We start from the raw sequence: 20,214 nt of genomic DNA, 5'->3' as shown, positions 1-20,214 counted from the left end.
TTGTTTCTGGTTTAGTCGAAAATTGCTTTCAGTTCGGTCTTCGGTCTGAAGGGAAAATTCTTATAACTTACAACCGACATATGTAATATTACAGTAAACTGTCAAAGAGATGACATAAAACTTACATGAAAATAACAAAGTTTATCTGTAAAACTGACATATACAACGGTAGAAAATTTGTCAAATTGACTATTCAGATTGATATTTCGTTGTGAAATTAAAACGATACATTAGATAAACTCCTAAGGCAAATTCATGAACTTTGCATTAAATTAGGGAAATTTTAAGTAGGGCAATGTTTTTTGTAGTCCATGGAATGCGTGTCACTGGTCAGTGCTGCCATCTATTGACATTATTAAAGAAAACGTCTTTCTTTCTTTAAAAAACTAAAATAACACAGTTACAAATCAGTTCTGTTTTAAAAATCTTAAATAAGTTTCTTTGTTTTGAATCAATAAACTACTTCTGTGGTCGGAATATAGTCGATGCGTGTACAAAGGCAAATAAATAATTCCTTTTGTTCGAAGTCGCAGTCTCAACTCTTTGGCTTGTTGTCTGTGGCACTCAGTTCCGGAAACAGTTCCATTAGGCATAGATCCAATAGATTGTACACCAACTGAAAGAAAAACATTTTTATAATACAAGGTGACGCAACACTTGCCTAACGCCTTTCTCAATCTTCAACCACTCAGTGTGCGCTCCGTTTATCCTGACACAAGCACTCGAATCCTCATATAAGGATTTCAGTGCTCGTATTAAGAGACTGCTCACCCCATGCATAGACCACAATTCATTCCTCTCAACTCTAAAGATTTCTTATTGATTTTAGCCGTGTGGTTCCCGGCACCAATACAAAAAAGAATAGGACCACTCCATCTCTTTCCCATGTATGTCGTAAAAGGCGACTAAGGGATAGGCTTGCAAACTTGGGATTCTTTTTTAGGCGATGGGCTGGCAACCTGTCACTATTTGAATCTCAATTCTATCATTGAGCCAAATGGCTGAGCGTGGCCATTCAGTCTTTTCTAGACTGTTGGCTCTGTCTACCCCGCAAGGAATACAGACGTGACCATATGTATGTACCTATGTATTTTTCACAAACCTGCTTATTATAACGCGTGTTCTGTAACAGTGACAAGGCGGCGGTGACAGTGCCTCCAATCATCAGAGTGGCCAGTGTGGGGAGCGCTTGCTGCAACTGATTGTGGGCTCGCGACCATTGTTGTTCGGGCGGTATTCGGGTCATGGTCACTTTCTTGTTGAACAGTAGATCTGGAAGTGAGGGAATGTGTGTTTGCTTTCATTATAATATTATTAGGAAATTAGTTTTAAGATACAACGAGATATAAATCAGCAAGAAATTAATTATATAAGAGCGGATTGTAAATTGGTAGCTAATTGGAAAGTCTAGAACCGACGATACATGTCTAGTGTAATACAACAGTACTATTTTTATTAGTTTTTGATCTGTTAAGCTAAAGACCGCCGAATTTGACTTGTTTTTAAAAAAAAAACATAAATATTATCACGTCTATATCCTTTGCGGGGTAAACAGAGTCAATAGTCTTGAAAAGGATCGAATTGAGATTCAAATAGTGACAAGTTGCTAGTTCATCGCCTAAAAGAAGAATTATAAGCCTATGCTTTAGTCGTCTTTTACGACATCCATGGGAATCTTATGGAGTGGTCCCATTCTTTTTTATTAGTGCCCGGGAACCACACGGCATTATAATCCTAATCTTAAAAATAACGAGAATATATGTATAGAGGATAATGTGATAATTAGAATAAAGAGATGAACAAAACCCACTGTGCCCCAGCCGGACGGCGCGCGCCAGCCGCTCGGGCCGGCAGCCGCGCGCCAGCGCCGCGCGCAGCCACGCCCGCGCCGCGCCGTCTGCGCGCGCGCCGCCGCGGGCCAGCGCGGCGCCCGCGCAGCGCCGCACCCAGCCGCCGCAGCGCAGCACGCGTGTCACTAGAATTATACTCTATACTGTTCACATTAACGTCCAGAACTCTTCATCTGCTTGACAAGTAAAGTAGCTGTTCAATATTTGGTTTTTCTTCTGTACTAAAAAAAAAACTTTTTTTCTAAATTATATTATAGTATGACAGTATGGACAACATAGTCTATTTTGTTATTATATAGGTGTGTCAAATCATCTCATATTGGTCACCATTGTATTTTTTTTTTTCATTTAAGTATATAATCACATCTATATCCCTTGCGGGTTACCAGAACTAGCAGTCTTGAAAAACTAACAGACCACATTCAAATGTTACACTCAATAATAAAATTGAGATTCAAATAGTAACAGATTGCAAGCCTTAACCCTTTCCATGCGGAAGCATTATTTCAATTTCGCCGTCTCTGTACGGGCGGTTTTGTATTAAGGCCCTTCTATAAAACGATGGGCGAGATATTACGTCCTAACAAAACTGGTTCTACTGTACGGAAGGCGTATTATTGCGTTCTGTAATTTCTTTCGCTAGACGCGGATGGCGTATTATTTCGTTTTCAAAATTATATAGACAATTTTGGTGTTGCCATACCTTGAAACAATAACGTCTTTATAAGCAGAAATGAGCAAAATTGAATTATGATTAAGAATAATGAACATTTGCTGCAAAAATACAAAAAGAATATCAAATATTTATATAAAATTACTTGCATATATATTTTTTTATAAAAAACTGAAATATGTAGTAAATTGAAATCAAATTTTTATTAATCATAATAATTTTTTGGGCAACTGGGTATGAGCAAGCATATAAGCAAATAAACACTCAGTTTTTTACATACTCGTTTTACATTTTTTTATATTATTTTATCATGCTTTTAAAAAAAATCTATGGTTATAATAAAATGTAACGAGGGTAGCTTAAAATTTAATTTATGAGGGTACAATAAGTAACTGGCTAGTTGACATATCTTGTACATTGTATCGTGTTTTTATTGGACATGGTGTTATCGGATTTGGAGAGTCATCATAACATTTCACTTTATTTTGTAAAATTCGTTGCGGTATCTTAAATACTTGAGATTCTTTGACCTCGTCAAAAGTTTCGGGAGAAATTTCATTGTTTCTTCCTCGTTTTTTAGATAAAATACTTTGCGACATCTCATCATCGTCGATAAAATTTGGTTGCGAATATGGTTCATGCTCGTCAATTTGAGTCTCATCTGAAGATTTATCTTTAAAAATATTATCGTCGAGGTAAAACACATTATTAAGAATTATAAGTAATAAACTTACCATTTATATTATTCTCCTTTTATTGGACTTTTTATATAAAAAGCTTACAACACTATCGGCGTAAACCATGCACTCGTATCTACATAATAATAAGTAAGTATTTTTCCACCGTTTCACGTAAGGTTGTTGAGTTTAGAACTACAGTACAGGGGAACCAACTTTCATATTGGTCTAATCGTTTAACACAAGGAATTGTTTTGGACGCAATAATACGCCCACCGTGTGGCCAACGGTTTTTAGTTATACGTGATATTACGCCAGCCGCATGGAAAGGGTTAAAGTACGTAATTATAGTAAAAAAAAATCGATTGTCTGTAAAGTCGCTTTACTGACGATAGTTGAACGTAACGTCTTAAGAAAATACTGATGGAATGGTAGCATTTTTCAAAAGAAAATTTTATTTTCATTTGTTTAATAGATAGAGAAGGAGGTAAACGCTACCGAATGCGAAGGCCGATTGTGCCTCTTTGTCGCTCGTTCCGCGCTCTCGTTTGCTCTTCAAGCGTCACATGGAACGCCTCAGAGCGAGGTAACGCCGCATGAGTGACGTTTTTTCGTGCGTGCAGCCGGCTCAATCGAATTATAAAACGTTGTCACGTCAAAAAAATTACATAGCCGTTTACACAAACGAGCGATACAATTATACTAAAAATAATAATTAATAATAAACAATAAGTTACACAAACGAGCGATACAATTATACTAAAAATAATAATTAATAATAAACAATAAATTATTTTCTCATCATGCCATGACCGGGATTCGAACCCGAGACCTCCGGTGCGACAACAGACAAGCGCACTACCGCTGCGCCACAGCGGTCGTCGTAAAAAGTGATGAAATACTCACATATATACATGAGACACTGCGAGAACCCCTTCAACACGTTCTGATGCGTCAAATCCCTGGTCTCGTAACCCTCCGGGTGGCAGTCCCAATTATTTCCAAATACACTGTTGTGTATGTCTCTAACATTACGCAGCCTTTGCGTGGGGGGGTCAAAATCCGCGTCCTCGCTGACTTCCACGCCCTCTTCTACTTCTCGGCCGGTTCCTTGTTTGCTGAAATGAACGTACATACATTGTATAATCACGTCTATATCCCTTGCGGGGTTGAAAGAGGCAAGTCTTGAAAGTACTGATGGCCACGTTCAGCTGTTTGGCATACCTAATGATAGAATTGAGATTCAAATAGTGACAGGTTGCCAGCCCAACGCTTTAAAACAAAAATCCGCCATTGCAAGTGATTTATTTCTTTCACAACTATGTACTATTACTTATAACTGTGTTAATTTCTGTGCAATAAATATATTACAAACAAACAGATCAGTTACAACTAAGCCAAACGAACTACCTCTGATAAGAAAAAAAAATCGGTTGTGTGTAAAGTCGGTCTACTGACGATAGTTGAACGTGACAACGTCTTAAGAAAATACTGATACACCACATTCACTTTTCACTGCACTTGATACTAGACCAAAACATCGCAGACGCATCGCTCACTCAAGTAGGAGAGAGACGGATGTCGAACGCTGCCAAACGCGAAGGCCGATTGTGCCTCTTTGTCGCTCGTTCCGCGCTCTCGCTTGCACTGCAAGCCTTACATGGAACGCCTCACAGCGAGGTAACGCCGCATGACGTCATGTTTTTTCGTGCGTGCAGCCGGCTCAATCGAATTATAAGACGTTGTCACATCAAAATAAAATAGAAAGTTTCAACTCACAGCGCCTGAAACCACTCCAAATCCGTAGAGAAGAGAAGATTCATCAGGAAACTCTCCAAATGCTGTCCCTTCTCCTTCTTCAGCTTATACGTGACGGACTGATACAGATTCGCCAGATCCGTGCTGTTCGCGTTCAGAGTGGACGCTTGCACCACGGTTGAGAAGTCGCCGTCAACTGTGAGGAACAAGTGGAGTAGCTCGCTGGTCTGAAGCAGGCTTTTCTGCAGAAGCCGCTGGAGGAAGTCCTCGTATTTGTACCGTAATGTCTCTAGGGGGCTGTTGTCTCTGGAATTAAAAAAAAATTAATTGACGTTTGTCGTTGAAAATTTTATTGAAAAAAATATTAGTTTAAGGGTGATGGTTTTATTATCTTGATTGGAATGGTTGTAATTTTAGTAATTTTTTCAATTAACAATTATGTTTCTACTACCTTGCCCTGAGTGTAGATGAGGCTGCGAGCAAGAGCGACATACCTTTTGGAAATTCAATCAATCATAAGACCTCTCCATATATTTACAATGGATGTCGTAAAAGGCGACTAAGACACAGGCTTATAATGTTGGTTTTCTTCTTCTTCTTAATGCTATTATTAAGCCATACAAATGAACGTGGCATTTCAGTGTTTTCAAGAATGTTTGGCTCCGTCTACACCACAAGGTAAATAGACGTGATTATATGAATTAATGTATGAATAGATTGGTAGGCTTCAACCTGTCACTATTTGAATCTCAATTCTATCATCAAGCCATACAGCTGAACGTGGTATTTCAGTATTTTCAAGACCGCTTGGCTCCGTTTACACCGCAAGGGATATGAACGTGATTATATGTATGTAATATGTATGTTACATACATACATAAAATCACGCCTCTTTCCCGAAGGGGTAGGCAGAGACTACCTCTTTCCACTTGCCACGATCTCTGCATACTTCCTTCGCTTCATCCACATTCATAACTCTCTTCATACAACCTCGGCGGTTTCGGGTACTTTTGACCTGACCCTTTACCAATATAATGTAATATGTATGTAACATGTATGCATCATACCCACCTCCTGGAAGGCAGAGGCAGGTCCAACAGCATCTTGTCCCCGTGGAACTCATGCAGCTTACTCCTCAGCAAATGGAAGTCATGTTCGTTCCTCTCAACAGTCCAGAAATTGGCGTCCATGTTCTCCGCTATCCTGTGAACTGCTAGAGTGAACACTCGGACGGTGCCGCGGCGGGGTGGGTATTGCTGGAATAATTAATCAATGGATATGATCAATCAATTCAAATACGGCCTCTGTGGCGTAGCGGTAGTGCGCTTGTCTTTGTCACCGGAGGTCCCGGGTTCAATTTCCGGCCAGGGCATGATGAGAAACGAACTTTTCTCTGATTGGCCTGGGTGTTGGATGTTTATCTATATAAAAGTATTTATTATAAAATATAGCATGGTTGAGTTAGTATCTCGTAACACATGTTTCGAACTTACTTCAAGGCTAACTCAATATGTGTATTTTATCAAAAAAAAACATTAAATAAAAATCTAATTCAATACTTAGTATTCTTTACTAGAGGTCGCCCGGGTCATCGTCCGCGTGGAATCAATCCCGCGGGAACTCCGGGATAAAAAGTAGCCTATATGTTATTCTGGGTCTTCGGCTACCTACATACCAAATTTCACCGTAATCGGTTCAGTAGTTTTTGCGTGAAAGAGTAACAAACATCCATACTGACATCCTGACATACTCACAAACTTTCGCATTTATATTAGTAGGATTATGGGACATTTCAATATCACTTAATAATTGTCATATCTTTTGGTTTCACAATAATGGTTGATGTCAAATAAATTACTTACAACTAAGTTCACTGCCGCTTTCAAAGCGTCAGTGCAGATAAGCGGTAACAAACTGCACTGCAGCATTTCCTTCAATATTAATAAACAAATGGAACCGGTAGTATATAGAATTAGATTTAAGTTGATGTGACGTCAATAAGTGATAATTTTGAAAATAAAAATGAAAATCTATTCTATTCTAATATGTAATAAGTTTAAAAAAAAACTAAACTCAAATCACTTCATCCGTTTGTGAGTTGTGATGCCATCGTTAAACCCTCTACATCGTTAAAGGTGACTAAGGGATGAGCTCATAAACTTAGAATTCTTCTTTTAGGCGAAAGTCTAGCAACCTGTCATATATATCATATATGAATCTCAATTCTATCATTAAGCCAAACAGCCGAACGTGGCCTATCCAGTCTTTTCAAGACTTTTGTCTCAGTCTACCCCCCTAGGTATATATACGTGATTATTTGAAGTACCCGGTTGACCGAGCTTTGCTCGGTCTACCAGAGATGGCGCTGATATAGTTTCTTAAAACGCGGTTTTTAAAATGTTTATATATCTTGGGAACCGAGCTTTTCTCGAACCTAGGATAAAACCTTGATAAATCGATTCCTTGAGCCGAAAAGCCCCTAATCTGTAACTTTCATGAAAATCGTTGGAGCCGTTTCCGAGATCCTGATTATATATATACAAGAATTGCTCGTTTAAATATATAAGTATAAAATTAACTGACTACTGGTGCCGTGTGGTTCCCGGCACCAATACAAAAAAGAATAGGACCACTCCATTTCTTTCCCATGAATGTCGTAAAGGGCGACTAAGGGATAGTCTTATAAACTTGGGATTCCTCTTTTAGGCGATGGGCTAGCAACCTGTCACTATTTGAATCTCAATTCTATCATTAAACCAAACAGCCGAACGTGGCCTATCTAGTCTTTCCAAAACTTTTGTCTCAGTCTACCCCACATGGGACATGGACGTGACCATATGTATGTATGTATGCATTAACCGACTGACCAGCCTGGTCTCCACGTTGGTGAGCACCACCTTGTAGTTCCTCAGGTCGTGCTGCCTCGTGTTGAACTCGTCCGCGGCGAGAGCGTCCAGGTAATTGTCTGTCTACCCCGCACGGGACATGGACGTGACCATATGTATGTACGTATGCATTAACCGACTGACCAGCCTGGTCTCCACGTTGGTGAGCACCACCTTGTAGTTCCTCAGGTCGTGCTGCCTCGTGTTGAACTCGTCCGCGGCGAGAGCGTCCAGGTAGTTGACGATGTCCATCTTCTCGCTGCCGCAACATTCCAGATCGTTCACCATGCTGTCCAGCGTATGGCCGTCCGCTGTTTCCGATCGCGATTGGCCTTGGGGCCTGGGAACATATATAATAAATAATAATAATAAAGAGGAAAGATTTGTATTTTTGTATGTTTGTGTGGAATAAACTCAAAAACTACTAGTCCGATTTTAATAAAATTTGGCACAAATATAGAATAGACCTTCAAAAGTGACATAGGCATAAATTTGTTTTTACTCTTTGTTTATTTCAAAATACAAAACACAAAAATATGTCCACCCGTGTGAAGCCGGGGCGGGCCGCTAGTATATAATAAATTAATAAATATATGTAGGTAGGTATGTAAACTTATATTAATTATTTTAAAACATACATACATACATATGATCACGTTTTTATTCCTTTCCCGGGTAGACAGAACCAACAGTCTTGAAAAGTCTGATAGGCCACGTTCAACTGTTTGGCTTAATGATAGAATTGAGATTCAAATAGTGACGTATTGCTAGTCCATCGCCTATAAGAATCTCAAGTTTATAAGCCTATCCCTTAGTCGCCTTTTACGACATCCATGGGAACGAGATGGAGTGGACACTTTTTGTATCGGTGCCGGAAACCACACGGCACATATATACATACATATATAGATATTACTTGTAATAAAAAAATAATAATAAATAGTTTGGGTTATATTTGGTACTTATGCATAGTGTTAAACACTTTCCCAAAAATGGTCCACATACCTATTTACTGTATATTTGTGTTCTTTTCTATGTACAATAAAGATATTACAAACAAACAAACTACTCCTGCTCTTACCTTTTCACCATTTTAACTTGCTTCTGGTATCCCGTGGGCAACCTGGGACCCAAAATCATTTTGTAGAACTGAAAAACAAAACAGAAACTCAGAACAGAAAACATTAATAACATTTTACAAATGTAAAAAGTTATATTTTATGAAGCACCTATGTGATCAAATCGGAGACGTTCTAGCAAAAGGTCAGGTCAAGAGTACCTGAAACCGCCGAGCTTGCATGAAGAGAGTTATTGTGGATGAAGCGAAGGTAGTATGCAGAGATTGTGGCAAGTAGATGGATGTACATACATATAGTCATGTCTATATCCCTTGCGGGGTAGACAGAGCCAACAGTCTTGAAAGGCCTGAATGGCCACGTTCAGCTATTTGGCTCAATGATAGAATTGAGATTCAAATAGTGACAGGTTGCTAGCCCATCGCCTAAAAAATAATCCCAAGTTTGTAAGCCTATCCCTTAGTCGCCTTTTACGACATCCATGGAAAAGAGATGGGAGTGGTCCTATTCTTTTTTGTATTGGTGCCGGGAACCACACGGCAATGTGATGGATATAGTCTCTGCCTACCACTCCGGGAATGAGGCGTGATTTTGATATGTATGTACAATGTACAGGTATTATTATAAAATTTAATTTTAAATAATCACCTCATCGCTATGTAAAAATCTGGGTAGCATAATTTTTTCTAATATGGAATGCGACTGTCTCGCTGCTTCGTACAAGGCTCGACTAGTTTGTAATCTGTAAAAAAAAATTATTTATTTAAACTTCATTGCACAAAATACAAATGTATATAGCACAATTGGCGGCCTTAATGCTAGAAGCATTATCTACCAGTCAACCATTGGCTCTGACAGAGAACTTTCAAATATGTATATAAATCAAAAAAATAAAATATATCTTTCTACATATATACATATCGTCAGTACGTCGTCGTTGTCAACAGTCGTGACTATATACATACATACATACATAAAATCACGCCTCTTTCCCGGAGGGGTATATGAGATATTGATTATGATACATATATCACACATATAAGGGATATAATCACGTCTATATCCTTTGCGGGGTAGACAGAGCCGACAGTCTTAAAAAGACTCATAGGCCACATTCAGCTATTTGGCTTAATGATAGAATTGAGATTCAAATAGTGACACGATGCTAGCCCATCCCCCAAAAAAGGAATCCCAAATTTGTGAGCCTATTCCTTAGTCGCGTTTTACAACAATCATGGGGAAAAGATGGAGCGGTCCAATTCTTTTTTTTTTGTATTGATGCCAAGAACTACACGGAACGGTACATCTTTCTAATTAGCGTAAATAGTAAAATATTGTTACTAGATACTAGTCTAGTATTTAAATACACTCACTTTTTAATACCATCCTCGTTCTCGGCCTCCCGTAACAACAACCTCAATTCTTCTAGAACGGCGGGCCGCAGAGGTAATCCAGTTTCAGTGTACTCGGCCAACAACAACGCTTCCCTCCTCAACGCTTCCAACTCCGATTGACACGGCTCGGGGTTTAATAAGCGGGATTGGAATGACTCTGAAAATGGTTGGTTTAAATTAATGACTTGGACAAACGAATTTTTTATATTGGTGCCGTGTGATTCCCGGCACATTTATACTAATATTATAAAGATGAAGAGTTTGTTTGCTTTATTGTTTGTTTATCGCGTATCGTATTTTCGCTAATCTCAGGAACTGCTGGTTCGAATTGGAAAATTCTTTTTGCGTCGATTATACCATTTGTCGAGGAAGGCTTAAGGCTATATAACATCACGCTGCAACTATAAGGAGCAAACAAAAAAATGGCATATGTGAAAAAAAACGGGGAAATTTATTCATTCTTAAGGGCTTCAATGATGCCCAAAATAACTATTCCACGCGGACGAAGTCGCGGGCACAGCTAGTTGATTATATGAATAACTACGAAGCCACGAGCGTAAACTAGTTGTCTATCGACAGCGCCATCTAAGTAATTTCTCTGAACTTATTAGGAGTGGACACGCAACGCGGTATGTATTGACCTCGTTGTAGTTCCACCGATTTGCGCTAGATGGCGTTGTTTTGTTATATTACCGATATTTACTGTTTTTACAACGCACTACCGATTCCGATCCGATGTAAAAAGATTCTGTTATAAACATGTAGAGAATAAAAAAATTAAAGGAGCGTGGGTCTCACATTATAAACCATTTTATGAACCTACAAACCCCAAGAAATCGCATATCATTCCTTACTAGTACCGTAAAAAAGGGAAGCAATCTCAGTTATAGAAAATTTTAAGAAATAGTATGAATATGAGGAGAAATATTACTTACTTATATCTCTATAGAACTGTAACAATTGAAGCCAGCTGGTGGTCTTCATGTACTGAACGAACGCGTAGAAAGTGCTCTGTTCGGAGATGATCCCGTCTAGATCCATGCGCAGGAGTTTGGGACGCGCCGCGTACACGGATTCAGTATGGCGGACGAATGTTTCTAGAAATTCTACCTGGAAATATAATAGAAAACATACATACAGTCACGTCTATATCCTTTGCGGGGTAGACAGAGCCAACAGACTTGAAAAGACTGAATGGTCACGTTCAGCTATTTGGCTTGATGATAGAATTGAGATTCAAATAGTGACAGGTTGCTAACCCATCGCCTAAAAAGAAACCCAAGTTTGTAAGAGATGTTGAATGATTGAAGATCCCAAGTGAGAGAGATGGAGTGGTCCTATTCTTTTTTATATTGGTGCCGGGAACCACACGGCATAGGCATAAATTTGTAAAGTATATATTCACTCACCTCATAATTAGGCGTGGTGGGTAATTGAGCCATAGTTTCGTCTCCAGTGGCCAATATAATAATAGTGTTTATTATATAGGGGTCGGCTAACACGTCCGTAATAGACAGAAGCACCCATCCCGCAAATATTTCTCTAATAAGTACACGGAACACACTGAAACAAGGTTATTTTCATTATCGCTTAAAACAATTTGACGGCCTCTGTGGCGCTGCGGTAGTACGCTTGTTTGCGACACCGAAGGTCCCGGGTTCGAATCCCGGCCAGGGCATGATGAGAAAAGAACTTTTTCTGATTGGCCCGGGTCTTGGATGTTTATCTATATAAGTATTTCTTATAAAATATAGTATCGTTGAGTTAGTATGTCGTAACACAAGTCTCGAACTTATTTCGAGGCTAACTCAATCTGTGTAATCCCTCAAAATAATAATAAAAAAAAAAAAACAATTGGCGTGTTTTAATTAAATAAAAGAGGGTCGTTGGTTATTTTTTATATTTTACATTAATCTGAGTAAAAATCAATGTCTCGCAACAAATGCGGCATGACTGCCTCCGCGACACAGCGCATTATATAATATCGTTGTTCCGGCATTGGTATCGGTGCAGAACTTACGAATTTTACACCAATGCCAATTGTGGCAATAGTCTTGGATGACACTTTAAGCTAGACAAGGTGGAAGCGTATTTGCGGAGGATAGCAATAGCAACATGCCTAAATGAGAATGGACAGATTACTCACGAGTTTTGCAGATCATCTTCTCGCAACAAATGCCGCATGACTGCCTCCGCGACACAGTGCATTTTATATCGTTGTTCCGGCATTAGTATTGGTGCAGAACTTGCGAATTATACACCAATGCTAATTGTAGGATTTTCTTTCAAGGACCAAATTTCGAATGTCTTGAAAAAGGGAGATCTTAGGAGTACCCTTAATTGTCGAATATGCATGAAAAGAGTAATGAGTGTAGAGGAAGCGGGAGAGGTCTGTAAGGATCGTAGCAAGTGGAATTCCATAGCCTCTGCCTACCTCAACGGGAAACAGGCGTGATGGTATATACGTATGTATGTAGCACTAGCAACATGCCTAGATGAGAATGGACAGATTACTCACGAGTTTTGCACATCATCTTCTCGCAACAAATGCGGCATGACTGCCTCCGTGACACAGCGCAGGTATTTCATCTCCGCGTCTCTGTTAGCGACCGCAGGGTGGAGCGGCAATGATCGACCCAACTCTATAGACTGCGTGCATGATGTGAAGTGACGTAGTGCACAAGGTAAGAGGCGATCTGTTATAAGGCGAGCGTAGTCGATCTGTAAAAATTTTATGTTTTTTTTCAATACATTTTTAAAAGGATGTTCTTAATTATTTCGCTAAGAACTAATATGCGTATCGTAAACATTTGTTAGCCTTTTAAAAAAAGTTGCTAACATTCCTTAGAGAAAAAAAAAAACAAAATAGGGATGTTTTCTCTAAGGATATAAAATGTTTAATTACATTATTAGCAACCCAGCACCTGCAGTAGGAAAATAAAATTTCCTCTATTATACAAAAAATATGATTGTTTCCCTTAAAATTGATTGAATAATAAAGTTATCGCTTTACAAAAATACATGCGTTCATAAAAATAAAAAAATTTTTTTCGCCCTAAGTTGATTGGTAGGCCTCACTCACTTTGCTCAACAACGAATAAAAAAAAAAATATAGAAACTTACTTTCATCGCCCGTTGCAGTAGGCAGGCGGACGCGTATCTCAGCTGATACCTCAACTCGTCCACGAAGAACGGCTGCAGCGTGATCTTGCTGAACCACGAACTGATGAACTGCTCCAATATTGCATTGTAGAACTGAAAAAATTTAATAAAATATATCAAATATTTTATTAATTTTTTTATTTATTTAAATAATATTCATATAATCAGGTCTACATCTTTTGCGGATACCTTCGGGACCCTTCCCTCCGAAATACTTAGCGCATATCAGGTTCACAAATTAGTGCTTGTATATTTAATGTCAAACCAAAGTGATTAACTTGGGCACATGAGTCAGATAAAAAATAATAACAAAGCTTGTAGTTCAAACAAAAGTTCATTGATACTACCAATGGCCTCAGTTAAATGACTCAGACCATTAAATCAAATTGTTTGCAACACAATAATCTTGTGTGCTTCGCTTATTGCTGAAGCATCGGAATCATACATACATATAGTCACGTCTATATCCCTTGCAGTGTAGACAGAGCAAGACTGATTGGTCATGTTCAGCTGTTTGGCTTAATAACTGAATTGAGATTCAAATAGTGACAGGTTGTCAACTCATTGCCTAAAAAAATGTTTAGCAAGTTTATAAGCCTTGGTCGCCTTTTACGACATACATGGGAAAGTGATGGAGTGATCCTATTCTTTTTTGTATTGGTGCCGGGAACCACACGGCACTATGGCACACATCAGAATCACTGGTAGTGCTATGCTATGCTTAGTGTAATGCTAAGTCTCTTCCCGTCTGTCTCTATTTCTGTATGTTTGAAGTCTGTATGTATGTATTGTTAGATCTTTGAAACTACAGAAGGAATTTTAATGGAGCTTTAATAAAGTGATAATACAGGATGGTTTATATATGTATGCTACCTGTGTAAAGGCGAGTCGAGTTGCTAGTAATGAATAAGAGGATATTTCTATTGCATGCAAATATCATAATTTGGAAAAAAAATTAACAAACTTTTATTTATTTCATTAGGCCATTTATGCAGCATACCTTCCTTTATTAACGGAATGCTAATTCATCAGATTCAGATCAGAACGCCTATCAGGAAATGTTACCAGGCTTTGGTTTGGTAATTAAATTTCGACACTACAATGCTAAAATTGTTAATTATTACAACATCTATCAAACTTTGTAGGTAATTAATAACAAAATAATAAGGAAAAAAAAATTGAGAATAACCTTTTGTTTTACAAAATCTTTTACCTGTCAACCTATGGTGCTATTCAAGAACTGTTATCCATACTAATATTATAAATGTGAATGTTTGTTTGTTTGTCCCTCTTTCATGTCGAAACCTCTAAACTAATCTACATACATACATATGGTCACGCCTATATCCCTTGAGGGGTAGACAGAGCCAACAGTCTTGAAAAGACTGAATGGCCACATTCAGCTATTTGGCTTAATGATAGTATTGAGTTTCAAATAGTGACAGGTTGCTAGCCCATCGCCTAAAGAAGAATCCCAAATTTGTAAACCTATCCCTTAGTTGCCTTTTACGACATCCATGTGAAAGAGATGGAATGGTCCTATTCTTTTTTTCACTGGTGCCGGGAACCACACAGCACTGAACTAATCTCCATGAAATTTTCGGATAAATAGTGTGGACTATGGATATGGACAGATGGTAATTTTCATTCGCCCAAAGAAAGCCGCAAGAAAAAGTTAGTAAAACATATATCCTATTGTCTCTTTCTCTCATCTTACACTTCAATAGGCTATTTGACAAAGTTTTAAAAACTATCTAAGGGTATTTATTTGTTTATAAGGAGCCCTACAAAAATACTTTTCTGCCTTTATTACAGTTATTTTATTAAAAAATCGAAAAGAAAATGAAATATTCAAATATGCCGCCAAAACGCGACTTTTAGCAATATGGCGGCCATGGCATGCAGTGACGTAAATTTCGTGTAAATATCATACAAAGCTTGTTGGTGTTTCGAAAAGTTTTGATTTTCTCTTGTTTTATTTAACTTGTGCCACGTCATATGTGTGAAAATTATTAAAATGAGTTCCTATAAATGTTGTGCAGTGCCAATGCACTAATACAACAATAAAATCTCCTACGAAACTGTTTTTTTCTATGCCGATGGATTTGAATATTCGCAAGAAGTGGTTTCAGATCATGATCTAAGATCAGTGGTTACCAAGATATACTTACATTGATGTTTTCACATTCCTCAGTTCGGCAGCATAGAAATCTGGATTGTCTTTGAAGAAGACAATCCAGATTTCTTCTTCCAACCATTATTGCGTCCACTTTTGGTAGGTTTCGACTGTCAGCTTTCGCGGAATTGGTTTCCATTATTAAATACCTATGTTATCTGACTTATCCTGAGCGATCAAACACTTATAAAATCTTGAAAAATAATAGCGAACACTAAGGAATGGTACGATCCACAGTCTGTTTATGGATAATTGACGTCATAATAGAAATAGCCAATCACGTTCGTTTTTAGTCACGTGACAGCTGCATATAAAAACCTAATTTTCTGAGACGGATTTTGTTTAAATAATGCAATATTTTTATCTCGCGTTATTACAAATCGCTCCAAAAAAATTATATTCAGACTGATTACATAAAAGAAATGTATATTTTTAATACAGTCCAATAGCCTATTCTGATAGACAGCCATTTTGATGTTAAGTAAAAAAGTTTACATGAAAAAACAAAAAAAAAACGTAATAAATTGTTGTTAACAACACCAATTGAAAGAGACCAGAGACTGATGACGGTGATATTAAAGATTACCTATAAACTAGATAGCAATTAGTACTAAAAAAAATTACAAAACAGTAATAAGGTCTAAAACATACCATGAGAATATACATAAAATGAAATTAGAGAATCAGAATTTCTTTCATTCTACAGAAATGACACATATTGAACATTGGACTTAACAAAGATAAACTTACATACAATACTCACATCCTCAATAGCCTGATCAAGTTGTTTGTGTATTTGGAGCCCTGTCCAGGGCTCACTTGTACCTCCGTCATCATGCCGGGAACAATCTTTTGACCCACATGTGTTACATCCCTAAAATGTTCAATAAAAGCATTTAAAACAATTTGAAGATGTTGAAAAAATTCTTCATGGAATTAAATAAATCAGGAGTTTTTGGAGGAAAATTAAATAATAACCATTTCCTAAGCAGATCAGGTTTCTCTATTTATCAGTTCAGAATAATTCCCTTTATGGTCATACACAAAACAAACCCTTTAGAGGTGCAACTGGGACAAAATCACCAGGATCTTTATGATGACTCTTAAGTCCAAGGATTGAGACAATTATTTTTCTTGTGTTAACATACACAACAGAACCTTTGATGAATGACAGAAAATACCTGACTCATGAATTTATAATTTCAAGGTCTATCACAGTAGATTAGATATAGATTTTCCGGTTGCAGCAGTTGCACAAATCGATAAGCTGATTATAAAAATGTAATGATGCAAAATACTAGAAGCCTAAGAAAGAATAAAGTATTATTTTGTGGGTAAAAACAAGTCTTGACTCACTTTGACAGACGTTTCTTTTAACTGTTCTTCTGGCGGGTTTCCATCGAAATGGCACATAACACGGTCCAATAATTTTTGTAAATAACTAGAATTTAGGCCGTAATAACAAGCCACACATCCCAACCCATAGCTAAGAGCTAAAGTAACAAAGTAAAATCTGAAAGAAACAAATCTAGGTTACACGCCGAACTTGCTGGCAAATTAATGTTTAATAAATTATACTGATTAAACACCTGTAAAAGTAGAAAACTGTAAGTGATACAGTTATAACACCGAAGTAAATTATATATTTTTGATTATCAAATTTCTCTGTAAACTTTCTTTGACATCTTTCAGTCATGGTTGGGCAAACAAAATGACGTTTTCTGTTACACTGTATAATCTTGTTTTTAGGGTATCAACTCTCTGTACAATTTATCCCTGCGACCTGTTACCGCGGGACCAAAATTGCTAAGTGAGTAGGCAAGCTGTCAACGAATTTCGTCGCCAGGAATATACCCTTTCGGTCAGCGACCGACTGTCGCTGGGAGTCTGGGACCAATAACACTGAAACAAGGGTATTATAGTTTAGTTCGCATGCAATTTAGGTTGCCAATTGATGGTTCTCAGCGACACTCGTTTGCCTTCTTCTTGTAACTTTGGCTAACCGAAGGGACACAAAGCGAGTGAAAAAATAAGAATACCTTGTCAACGATGGTGATTATGGGGGTTGATCAAAGTAATTTGAAACTTGCCTACTCACTTTTCAATTTGATCCCGCGGCTACAGATTGATGATACAAATCAGCAAGTTAGTCGACACGAACAAGTTGACTGATTACCTTGCTATCACTAGTCACTGTCATCCTCAAAAAATCAACTGTCTTCGATTTCGTAAATGAACTAACCTCAATATTCAATTTGTTTACATTTTCTTTAGATCAGAAACAAATATTGGTTTTTTGTTCTACTTTAGAAGTTCCAAAATAATCTTACAAGTTTATTACATTTTTTAGATAGGTACTAGTGTAGATATCTCAATTTGAGACCATTGCAGTTTTACTGAAACATCAGACAGAAACAGTGTGTAGGTATATAATTTTATTTTATCTCTTGCTAATAAACTCGGGATTCATCTTTTAGGCGATGGGCTATCAACCTGTCAATTCCACTATTAAGCCGTACGGCTTAATAGCTGAAGATGCCTTTCAATCTCTTTGAGACGTAACTCTGCCTACCCTGTAAAGCATAAAGACGTGATTATATGTATGAAATTAGCTCTTGCCCGCGACTCCACAAAAAGTACCCTTTGTCCCTCGCCGTACTTCACTGATAATTTTTTATATACAAAATTAATTAGTATGGATAATAAGGAATTAAAAATATGTGGAGTGAATGTGAAGATAAAATATTGCATTCCATATCAATATATTATATAAATTGCTAAGTGTGGTCAAGCTAGTATATTTTTTAGTAATTGGTTTAGAAGTTAGTTTATTTGTTATGATTGGTTCAAAATAATCATTAATATTCTCCTATCATTTTCATTTCAGGCAAATATGACACTCCAACATTTCTTTTACGGAGCAGTAAAACATGGCATTTCCAACTGTCTAAGGATACAATCACACATTAGACCAAGCTACACTGTATTACACCACAAATACAGTACTTCTGCCAGAAAATACACAGAACGACATGAATGGGTCACTGTAGATAATGATATAGGTACTGTTGGCATTAGTAAATATGCTCAAGAATCTCTAGGTGATGTGGTCTTCGCCCAATTACCGGATGCGGGCACAGTATTGATAGCTGACGAAGAATGTGGTGCATTAGAAAGTGTTAAGGCTGCCAGCGAAATATATTCTCCAGTCACAGGTACAGTGACTGAGAGAAATAAGGAGGTTGAGAAAAAACCTGCACTTATTAATACTTCATGTTATGAAAACGGCTGGCTATTTAAATTGAGGTTATCAGACATGAAAGAGGTTGATAAACTTATGACGGAAGAAGAATATGAAACATATCTGAAGACGGATGTAGAAAAAGAGACTGATTCTTAAATGTTTATTGCTTTTAATTTGTTTCTGTTATGTTTGTTAATAGTTTTTGTTGTTAATGAATGCTAATGGAAAATTATTTTCCACAAATTAGGAAATGGAAACTAGTTTCTTTGACTCAAAATAGTTTATGTTGTCATTTGAGATGAGAGTATATTTTTAAGAGAGGAATAACTTGTTGAGTTTCTTTGTAAGTGAAGAAGTCATAGCCTCTGCAGAAGACAAGAAGTGAAGAGTAAGAATAGTTTTATTAAATGTGAATATAAATATTTATGACAAATACATAGTGTTTAATTTCATTTTTACTTTTTTATGCAAGTATTATAGAAAATTTCCTAAACTATGCATTAGGGTGTGACAGCTTAAAATGTTTGTTAACCACATTTATTTTTTTGTTTAAAAAGGAAATACATAACCTGGTAAACTTTTTGTATGGATAAATAAAAAACAGTTTTGTGCATTATCTTATATTAAAGTGCATCTTATATGTATATAATTATAATTAAACAATCTACTACTTTGGCTTAAAAAAAAATGTTAAAAAGATACATCTAAAAATATTATCACAATAATACAATTTTGGATTTCATGTGCGTGTGTATACAAAGTTAAAAATCAGAAATAAACAGTAAAAGATATGTTTAATGTATTGTATCAACACTTATGTCAATCTTCTTTTCTTTGTCATTACCTTTTCCCACTCTTTATGTGGAGTCGGCACAGTACACTGACAAAAAGTTATATTGCCTGTTTGTAAGTACATATTTACAAAACTCTTCTTGACTCTTGTTATATTTTTTATTTCATTTTGGAGTACTATAGCACCGGCTGACTGTGCTTTGACATAACAGAACATATTTTATCTTTTTTATAATACAAAAAGTAGAAGCAGACTCCCTGTAATTACAGTGCCTCATATCTACGGCATTTGATTTATGAATGTGAGGGTGAAATAAAATTAGTAATTTATTTACAAAGCAATTTTATATTACCACCCATGATAGGAAGATCTTCAAATCGGAAGATTTTTAAATAGTCCAAAACATATTTTGATAATAATAGAAATTCACAATTGATTACTAGCAAATACACAAAAACAGTAAATTTGATAAACGCCTAGTCTATAGAAAAATCAATTTTCAAAAGTCTTAACATTACGACTAGAC

The 20,214-nt window shown here is 37.0% G+C and overlaps 2 protein-coding genes across 3 annotated transcripts; one reads left to right on the top strand and one right to left on the bottom strand.

Annotated features, from left to right (window-relative positions):
- Positions 1-383: 383 nt before the first annotated feature.
- On the bottom strand, positions 384-17,437 carry LOC106139333 (sorting nexin-14). Its single transcript, XM_060946654.1, has 17 exons — positions 17,241-17,437; positions 17,008-17,164; positions 16,415-16,525; positions 13,437-13,568; positions 12,832-13,034; positions 11,723-11,876; positions 11,249-11,423; positions 10,293-10,470; positions 9,568-9,661; positions 8,925-8,992; positions 7,931-8,183; positions 6,030-6,214; positions 4,980-5,264; positions 4,107-4,318; positions 1,811-1,975; positions 1,103-1,272; positions 384-616 (listed from the first exon to the last, which is right to left on the bottom strand). Exons 1-17 carry the CDS (start codon positions 17,345-17,347, stop codon positions 536-538), a joined length of 2,730 nt encoding a protein of 909 aa, XP_060802637.1. The 5' UTR covers positions 17,348-17,437; the 3' UTR covers positions 384-535.
- Positions 17,438-17,843: 406 nt separating this feature from the next.
- Positions 17,844-19,330, top strand: LOC106139331 (glycine cleavage system H protein, mitochondrial-like). 2 transcript variants are annotated; one of them, XM_013340759.2, is made up of 2 exons: positions 17,844-18,076; positions 18,539-19,330. In XM_013340759.2, the coding sequence occupies exon 2, from the start codon at positions 18,545-18,547 to the stop codon at positions 19,049-19,051; it is 507 nt and encodes a 168-aa protein (XP_013196213.2). In that variant the 5' UTR covers positions 17,844-18,076; positions 18,539-18,544; the 3' UTR covers positions 19,052-19,330. The 2 variants fall into 2 exon arrangements, with proteins under 2 accessions (XP_013196213.2, XP_013196212.2); XM_013340758.2 differs by having other exon boundaries at positions 17,845-18,072.
- The last annotated feature ends 884 nt before the right edge of the window (positions 19,331-20,214 follow it).

Source organism: Amyelois transitella, chromosome 11 (genome assembly GCF_032362555.1).
Source record: "Amyelois transitella isolate CPQ chromosome 11, ilAmyTran1.1, whole genome shotgun sequence".
In the NCBI taxonomy this organism is placed as follows: Eukaryota; Metazoa; Arthropoda; class Insecta; order Lepidoptera; family Pyralidae; genus Amyelois; species Amyelois transitella.
This window is presented reverse-complemented; position numbering and strand designations above follow the sequence as displayed.

What these genes read in the sequence shown, in the direction of transcription:
- LOC106139333 (XM_060946654.1), bottom strand. Translation starts at nt 17,347, where the DNA reads ATGACTGAAAGATGTCAAAGAAAGTTTACAGAGAAATTTGATAATCAA. An exon ending in CCACCACGCCTAATTATGAG is followed by an intron (nt 11,424 to 11,722) that starts GTGAGTGAATAT and finishes TTATATTTCCAG; the next exon opens with GTAGAATTTCTAGAAACATT. An exon ending in ACAGTTCTATAGAGATATAA is followed by an intron (nt 10,471 to 11,248) that starts GTAAGTAATATT and finishes AACCATTTTCAG; the next exon opens with AGTCATTCCAATCCCGCTTA.
- LOC106139331 (XM_013340759.2), top strand. Translation starts at nt 18,545, where the DNA reads ATGACACTCCAACATTTCTTTTACGGAGCAGTAAAACATGGCATTTCC.